The 9,418-nt window shown below is 41.7% G+C and overlaps 1 protein-coding gene across 1 annotated transcript in view; it reads right to left on the bottom strand.

The window, feature by feature from the left end:
* Positions 1 to 8,763, bottom strand: part of LOC128794100 (netrin-4-like) — a 45,011-nt gene extending 36,248 nt beyond the window's left edge. Inside the window, exons 1-2 of the mRNA XM_053953739.1 lie at positions 8,680 to 8,763; positions 2,088 to 2,629 (exon numbers count right to left, since the gene is read on the bottom strand). Of these exons, the coding sequence (XP_053809714.1) occupies positions 2,088 to 2,629; positions 8,680 to 8,746 (609 nt within the window). The 5' untranslated portion in view covers positions 8,747 to 8,763. The remainder of the gene's footprint in view (positions 1 to 2,087; positions 2,630 to 8,679) is intronic.
* Between the last annotated feature and the right edge of the window lie 655 nt (positions 8,764 to 9,418).

Raw genomic sequence — 9,418 nt, forward strand, 5'->3', positions numbered from 1 at the left:
GCTATGTCATACTGCTGACCTGAAAACTTGGTGATTCTGCACCCTTTCCATAGGGACATTTCATGGATTGATTAAGTAAAGTCTGTAAAGTCTGTCCAGAGCTTGACAACCCTTTTGGGTTAATGTGCTGTGAAACAGTATTTGTCTTGTCCTCTGTTAAGTTGCCACAGATTCCTGAGTGCTGCTTTAAAGCTTCAGCACTTCTCCCATGGAGTGAGTGACCTCTGCACCTGTTCAATTCATGTTCATGAAAGTATCTGGGATCTGCAAGGGTAACCTGTAAATTTAGGACTGTTCTTATTGTTGCTATTGTTTTCTGACATCTCCTGCCATGCCATAGATTGATTAAGCACACACATACTCATTTCAGTGTAGCTGCTGCCCAAATTGACAGGGTCACTTTGACACTTGTAATCACAAAGGCTTACGTTGGATGAACGTTTTATTATTTGATTTTCTGCCATCCACTTCTCTGATTTGTTGTAGCAGCAGCACATGGTTTTGATATTCCCCTTGATATTGAAGGTTAAGTAAGCACAAAAGCCAACATAGTGCAGGGGACACTGTACTAGAGAGGGAAGGGTTATTTTGTATTTAAGGCTGAAGCATTTCCCTCAGACCCTGTATTCTGTCCCTCACTCAACCAGAATTGTCCTCTCTTACCACAAAACACTTCACCTTCCTGTGCTGCTCTTCTCTCATCTGTGAAATGGCAGCAGAACCCTTGTGTGTGTGCTGAAGATCATTAGCTGGGTTTTGCAAAGTACTTCCAGATTTTTGATTGGAAGGCACACAAGAATGGAAAAAATATATTACTTGCTGAGATTCTTGACGTGGCAAATTGTAACCTCCCTACAGAAGACATTTGGATGTATTTGACTTGCCCTTGACTTTGACATGAAATGAATCATGATAACTGACCAGCAGAATGACTACTCCAGAAATAAGGCAGTTTAGTAGTCAGGTGATCTGTTCCAGGTTTCTAATATGCAGAGATGTTTCTTAGCCTGTTACATGCAGATGATTTCCATCTCTCCCTACTGCTGTGCCCCTGCCTCAGGTATAGTACCTTAGTTTCTTCTCATGTGCATTTTGAAGTGCACTGCTGAAACACTGGGTTTTCTGAAGCCTATCTAGAGCATTCACCTCACACCTATGTTTAATTTACAGATAAGTGTTACTGCTGAATCTGCTGACCACTTCCAGACATCGAAACCAAAAGGATTGTGATTTCTCTGAGGAAGAGAGAAGGAAGTGAAAGGGCATGAAAAGATTCAAGCCTTTGATGTAATTATAGAAATATCTTATAATCTTGAATTGTGACTTTGTCTTCTCTGTAAATGATGTTCATGGTCTTTCCCATCTGAATAGTTTCAAGATTGATGAAAAGAGTCTAATCAGTAGTTAATGTTCTTGTCAGAGGAACTTATCAGAACAATTGTACATTTCTTTAGAAAACACTCTTTTGCGTATGCTTAAAAACAAATAAGAATATTCATACCAAGGGAGAGCTTTTCCCACAATTGAATAGTGAATCCTGGCTGCTCACTCCCACCTCTGCTTCCAAGCAGTTTCATTTTTGATTCCTATGGCTTGATACAATCAGCCATAATCGCCATCAGCAAGAAAAGTGAAAGCAAGAAAACCTTGAACTTGCATGAATGATGTATTTAAAAGTCAGCCAATCACCTGTGATGATTTATATGGAGAAGAAAAAGAAGAATCATGCAGTTCATGTCATCCTAAACTGAAAATGATTTGGATAAATCAGACTCTGCAGATCTGTGTTTCCCTACATTAACTTTGCTAGAATTCTAGTTCAGTTTTGGGCATCTGCAGTGTCACATTGGCAATGTTTATATTATCCTGTGAGCTCTCATAAAAGAAATTTCTAAAGCATTTCTATCATTGATGTATACATAATTTCTCCTCTTCTTCCCCTTTATTTGCTTAACACAAAGCATTTAGGGATGGGGTACCTTTCTTAATTTATATGCACAGTATCTCTTTGAGATATACTCTCTTGTTTTCTGGCAGTCTTGACTTGTTTGTCATTAAACTTAGTCCAAACCTCAATTATTGCTTACCTCTCCTCTGGTGCAGGGCACTGCATCTGAATACCTGGAAGTGCACATGGAGCCTTCCTCAATGAGATCATCCTGGAGCCCAAAAGTAGCTGTACAGTTGACAGAGAAATACTTGTAGGGCCTCCAAGTCTGCCCATAATCCTGGGACCTTTCCAACACCATCGCAGCTGGGCGAGGTGACTTGAACACAGCAATGACGTGGGTCAGGTAGAATTCTGTTTCAAAGTCCAGTCGGATTTCTTCTCTGTGTACCCCTTGGGCAGACTGCCACCAGGAGATGGGGTTTGCAAAGAAATCATCTGTCATGTCAGCAGGAAGGTGGGAGTTATCGGGCTGGTTGATGTTGCATTTGGTGCAGCGGGGCTGCCCACAGCCAGGGGAGACGTGGTGGAGGAGGTTCTGGTCTGGGTAGAAGCAGTAGAGCTCTGTGCTGTTCTGGCCACACGTGCTGGTGGTCACTGGTGTCCTTCCCGTGGCGAGGTTTCCCACGGGAGGGTTGCAGGCACGGCCGTTGCAGCGGAAGGCTCGTGGCCTCGTGGGATCTGAAGGAAAAGAAACACAAGTAGAATTTCTCAAGTAGTTCTCACAGTGCAACCCAGGTGACAACACAAATGTTTGGAGTCCTCATCTGGGGACTGACATTAAAGAGGACACCTTTCAAGGAGAGCTGCTTCATTTTTTCACACAAAGTTTTGGGATAGTGTCTCAATAAATCTGGTCCTTGTGTTTGGTACCTAACTCAGAAACTGATCTTTAGAAAAACTCGTGCTTATGGTGCTTAATTTTGATTTCTGTTGAAAATGCAATTGTGCCAGTCTATTGAATTTTATGGTTAGCCTGAGAAATCTTGTGGTTTTTACTTTCACTCTAGTAAAACTCCATATTGAAGGAGTGAATCTATTCAATGCCTTTATTTTCATGGTAATCGGAGAGCAAAGTCAAACTGGACTGGACACTGTAGATACATAAAGAAAATAGATGATTCCTGCCTAACAGGTTACAGGCACTAATTACACATATGAACACATAAAGAAAGCCTGTTGAGTTTCTACTGCTTCTAATAAGATCAGGTGGAGTTACGAATTTGTAGCAAAGTTGAAAATCAAGTGTCTCTTTTCTTTAAATACCTTGATGAGGAAGTAGGTGATTGCATTCTATTTGCCAAGTTTGCAAATATGGATAAATTTTTGGTATCTTCAATGTATATATTTACTTATTTCTAAATTAAGAAAAGGTAGGGATAACTACAAAGTCTTAATGTTGTTTGAAAATCAGTAGTGTCTTGTGAACTGAATTAAAGGTCATTCCAAAATCTTATTACTGCACTGAAGAAAACTGCATTTCTAATGACATACAATGTTCTTTTTGCAACTTAACACTCTAGAAGGAGTTAAGGACTGACCTTGCAAGGTCATAAATCTAATCCAAGAGGTCACAAGTCAGATGATTGGATTTAGGTCCTGCAGGAAATGACCCTTCCAATGAAACATAGGATAGCTGTAAACCCTGGGTAAACTAGGAGTAGTTCAAAGGTCAGCTATAAGTTCAACATTCTAGGTCAAATTGTAAAATCCCTACTCCATTTATATTCAGTGTTTCCTTAGGTAAAATTAGTTTAAATATCAAGTTAGGTCAAAGAAAGGGGTCTCCAAGTCAACCTTATGAAAGTACTCAGATGGTAAATGTTGTTGAATGAGATGGACATTCCTCTTTCCAAAAGGAAAGTTTAAAGTGAAAAGCATTCAGCTTGCACAGTTTTGCTTCTGAGTTGATTCTGTGCTTAGTTCCTCAGTGACATCTCTGCACAGGCCAGGAAAGAAAGGTCAGACATGAACACTGTTTTAGAAAACACCTCATGCATTTTGCATCCCATGGTTAGGATGCCAAATAGTTATTGCATGTGCACTGAATCCCTTTGACCAATGGTTTGTGCTATTTTAGCTTACATACAGTGTAAGGTAGTCTAAAACTTCAGACAGCAAGGAAGAAGATCATCCACAAATGCCCTTGTCTTCTCTTAGAAATAGGTGGAAGCCACCTTCAAGGTAATTTGAAGTGTGTGGCAATGATTTTTTACTATCACAGTGATGTCAGTCCCAGGAGCCTGGCAGAGCTCAGAGGGCAGCAATGCCTGAATTACAAGAGCACCTAACAGTCCTCAGATCAAAGGAATGGAAGTGCCCCTCCCCAGTCCCACCACTGCTCCCTGTGCCAGCACAGACATGAGGAGCTGCAGACCCATCTGGCGAGGAATGAAGGTGGGGATTTTTGGCTCTGTTGGTTCTGTTTTGTGCTCCCCACCTTCAACTGAGCAGGTGATTCCCAGCACTACCAGAAGTAAGCAGAGATATAATGAGCTACAAGTGCACACTTCAAGAATGTCTTTGCAGGTGGCATTTAAGTTCCTGTCCAAACTGGTTGGCAAAAACTGATGGAAATAAGGAAGGCAATTTCTGTGTTTAAAGTAGATTCAGTATTAACTGATTTTGCCCAGTGCTGCACAAAGGTGTCATCTTTGCCTCCAGAGAATTTTAGTGAGACTGGTCTCACAACTGAGCTTTGAACAAGCATTAGTTCTGACTAAGAGTCAGGTTACTTAGTTTTGATTAGGAATGGATCCATGTTACAAATGTTATTGGATTATGGATGATTATGTATAAATATACCAGGTAATTAAAAGAAAGTCCATCTCTATTGATGGATTATGCCACTAAAGCTTTCATAGAAGAAATGGGATGCTGGAGTTCTAAATTAAGGAAGTTGCATAAGGGGGAGCTTTGCAGACAAGAAAGTGAGAAAGCAGAAAAAGAAACATTTTCTGGAGGGAATGGCTGCTTTTTGTATTTCCCATAAATGGACTACTAGCTTTGTATTGAATTTTTAGCTGTTTTTTCTGAGCCTTGATGAGAAAGAAAGGTGTATTTTCTCCTGAGAGGCAGTCACAAGAAGGTTTATCTGCTCTGCCTGCTAATGCAGCCGCATCAATAAACAGTTCCTGTCTGAACTGCTGTGTCATTAGGAATATGGGATAAGAACAAAGTGCAAATTAGCAGAAGGGAGTTTGAGAGAAGGAGAGAGATTGGAAAACAAAATCTGCAGTCGATTAAAAGCTTTGTATCTAAAGAAATCAATTGGCAGAACATTGTTTGGCCACAAGGATAGTGCAGCCAGTCCATCACTCACTGGTTCTGTGGAAACAACATGAAATGTTGAGTCTGGACAGCAAGGGGAGAGTGCTGCAGGAGAGGAACAGCAGCTAGGCAAACACACAACTTACCCCAACTGCCAGGAGGACTCACTGAATAATTCATAGAGAATTAAACAGTTTGATTATGCATGGGCACTGCATGTTATTATAAGGTTGATTAGCTGTTACTCCGTGGAGGGTGGCTTGGCTCCATAAATGGTATGATTAATTTATTTGTTTGTTTTCTGGTCCCTCAGAGCTGTGCCACAAAGTGGCAGGTCAATGGCACATGCCCAGCACGTGTTATAACAATGGTGTTATCTGATGATTAGGGAATCATACAGTTCAGGAGAGGTCATACTGTTGATATTCCTGGGACACCATTTCAAACAGAGACCTCTTACTTCACAACCTTGTAATGCACCAAAACATTGTAGACATTAACTAAAAACATGTTCAATTATTTTTTTCTTAATTTTTTTTTCACCCTCCATTGGATACTCAACAGAAGAAAGGTCATATGGCAACTCATCCAAAGCCTGCTGATATGACTGGAAAAATGCCTAATATTTTCTGAGTGATTTGAATTGGAATTTTTATTTCTTTTTCATATGCAGATTTATGATTTTGTGTATTCAAATCTCCTGCAGTGAGTCAGGACAGTAAATTTTACATATCTCAGAAAGAGCAAAACCTTTGAGCATCTTCTGCTGTGTGTTTAATGGAGCAATTTCAACATGTATGTCCAACCTATATTTCACTTGTTATATATCTGATTAACTTTTTTCTTAATAACCAAGCCCTTATAAATATTATTATAAACCTAACCACCCTGGGGACTTAAGTTGCTCAAGTTTTTCTTAGTCAGACCTAGAATTTTGCCCTTTAACACTGGCTTCAACAGCTGTACAACACTTTGGGTTGTCTGGGGCCAACATGCAGTAAGTTTGGCAGGTCTTCATCCCCTTATGAGAAGCCTGGTGTGTTTCTGCACTAAAACAGTTCTGATAACTGGAGCTAATGAGCCTGCTGTCAAAATACCTCAGAGGTGAGATTCAGAATGTGCTGTGAAACCAAGCTGCCTCCATGACTTGAGGCATGGAGAGAAGAACAAGATCCCAGGCTGGGGCCCTCTTCCGTCATGTCCAGTTCCAGCCTGCCTGTCCCCATCCTTCCTGGAGCAGCAGTGGGCTCCAGCACCTGCAGCTTCACTGGCAGATGAAACCAAGCCCTGCTAGTAACCAGGTCCTGCAGCTGATTTTAAGCTTGATGGCAGAAATGGCCATTTTTGGCCACATCACACCTTCTTTTCCAGGGCTCCCACTGGGATGAGAGCTGGCCCAGGTGCTGCTCCCCAGGGCACTGCTCACATGGGAGGTCTGGGGCTGAAGCAAGAGCCCAAGCTGTTGTCAGCTCCACTAAGTGTGCCTTATGCAGGAGTTTCAGATCACTGCGGAGCTGATTTGAGGGGAATAATGCCCTCCACCTACATCAGACAAGGGGGAGGATTGTCCAAGTGTCACATCTTAAAGTATAAACCCAAGCTGACTGCTCCAGCCTAATAAGTAAGGTGTTTGTTTGGTTTTTTGTTTGGGTGTTTTTTTCCCCATTATGTTTAAAGGTCTAAGGAGTCAATCTTGACAACCCAGACTGTCTTTTCTGCACAGAGGTGGCAGAGTGCAAATATTGGACTTCCCACAAATATTATGTGTCTTGTACTCTCCATAGGCTAATGAAGTATGCCAAAACCATACTTCTCTCTACATGTCTCAGCTCTAAATAAAGAATCAAAAATTAACAGGCAAACCTTGTACTTTCACAGGCTGATAGTTTGTGCAACCTTTTATTCAAACACCAAATATTTATTTAAAGGGACACTGAATCCTTAGCAGGACCACCTTCAATATCCAATTATTTTGCTGCTATTCACTATGTCCTACACTATTATTTTGAGGGAGTTTATCTCCAAACAGAACACACTCCCTTCCTGAAAATTCACTTTCTAAGCAGCCAGCTGGAATCTGTGTTTCCTTGAAGATTAATTTTCTCTTGGTGAATTGGATTCAGAGCAGATTTAGGCCAGTTTTTAACAGACTGCCTTCTGCAACAGTGTCAGCAACTTCACAAGAGATCTCTGCAACCTTTCTGTGCTGCATGTTGCCATATGTATCCTACAGGCAGCCTACATCCGAGCCTGGGGAACGAGTGAATGCCCAGAATAAGGCACTAAGGGAATTATGGCACAGGTACTCCCTCCCCTCCTTCCCTGTCTCGCTGTGACAGACAGCCTTTCCCCAAATGACTTACTGGGTAATACGACAGGATGGTAAATTTATGAGCTGCTCAGTTTTTAAGAAAATAGCTCTCACTGTTATGGAGATCTGCTGTCTGTTATCAGAGGGGTTCTAGCTAGGGAATCATCTGATCTGAAGCCACTGGAACTTGCAGGATAGCTGAGCCCTTCAGTTGCTTTCAAATCACTGCATGAAGAGTGTTGTTCCTGCCCTAACACTCTGAGCACACAGGTGAAATTTAAACCATTGAAATGTTTTCCTGTACAGGAAGAGAGATTCCAAGACAGTGTCTCAATGGAAAAGTCACCAAGGATGAATTGTTTTTTCATGATTTTTTTTTTCTGACCTGATTCTTGTAATTAATCCTTTCTTAACTTAAAGATGTACTAAATCACAACAGAAAGGACAAAAATCCAATGCTTTGCTTCCTTTCCTTTAGGGAATTTGTCTTCATCATAATCCAGGTATTTTTAGAACCCCATGTAAATACCATAACAGCTGTATCATTCCTATATGTTTATTTGTACACCCACAGGTATACACACAACTAATCAGCTTCTCTTTCTGTTTTAATCCATTTTTCTCTAATGCTAATTTAATCCTGTCCTCTGCATGTTAACTATTCAGTTAAGATTTCCTAAACAGTGTCTCTGATTTTTAATTATGCAATATTAAGTTAACAGAGAATTATTCAGATTCCTACACTGATGCTTTCCAAGGATGTTGTCATTTCACTCTTGTCCGGCCTAGGAAGGCAGTCTTTCATCCTCAAAACAAACATCCAGCATATCTCACTCCATCTATCTCTTTCTTTCTCTCTTACTTTCCTTTTGCTTTTAAAAATTATACACTCCTTTCTTTTAAGGGTGTATGAACCTGTACATCCTATGATAAGTCTTTGGAAGGACACCGAACTATAAAGCTGGGTATTGCAGGGAATAAGAAGCATTTGTATATATTGACTAGCACAGATTCCTTGTAAAAATCCATCTAAAATAAAGATGTTGACACAATTTACTTTTCACAAACAGACCTGATTTCTATCCCCTTTCCCCTTGCTAAATTTAGGATAAATTGTTTCAGAATGGCAATATTGATTTATTTTGCTTACCTGCTTCCCCATGTCCAGAAATAAAATATTCCAAGAACACAATCAGCATGATGCCTTTATGCTGCATGGCTGTCAGTAAAATATTTGTCCTCAGTGAAGCAAAAAAGACCTGCAGTAATCTACAGGTTTGGTGCTTGCATGGCTTTTCTGTGTTTTCTTTCTTTCTGCTCACCTTCCTCTCAGTGTAGGGGTCAAGGCTGCTGTCTCATTCTTCTTGCTCTCGTTTGGGTCCAGAGGTGGTTTGGTTTTTTTCAGGGCTCAGATGCCTTCTGGGTGTCACCCATACATTGCTTCCAATAAATAAATAAATAAATAGCGAGGGGTTTCTGTGCCTTTCCCCCTCTCCATGCAGCGGGCAGGGGACGTTCACATCTCTGACGCAGCCCCTCGGATGCACCATCGGGGGCTGATGCGAGGCGGGGAGCTCTGCTCGGTCCGGTCCTTGGCGCTTGTTTGGATGCTATTTCGAAACTTTCATTCCTGCTCCTCGCCTTTGGTGGAGCTCCGGCTCGGCTGTGCCCGGGTGCGCCCTGGCAGCCCTGCCCAGCCCGTCGCACCTCCCGCAGCCTGCTGCTCCCCGGGGCGGCGAGGGGGTGCGGGCAGCCTGAGCCCTGCTTTGTTCGGAGGTGCCCCCGGTACCTTCTCTGCCTTTGCTTCCTGCAGCGTGGGGTCATAAGAAGAAGAGTTGGCTTTGGTCCCTGAGAGATGATGAGAAGCAAGTGCTTTCTTGGCTCTTCTC

The sequence above is a fragment of the Vidua chalybeata genome, chromosome 12 (assembly GCF_026979565.1).
Source record: "Vidua chalybeata isolate OUT-0048 chromosome 12, bVidCha1 merged haplotype, whole genome shotgun sequence".
Lineage (NCBI taxonomy): Eukaryota > Metazoa > Chordata > Aves > Passeriformes > Viduidae > Vidua > Vidua chalybeata.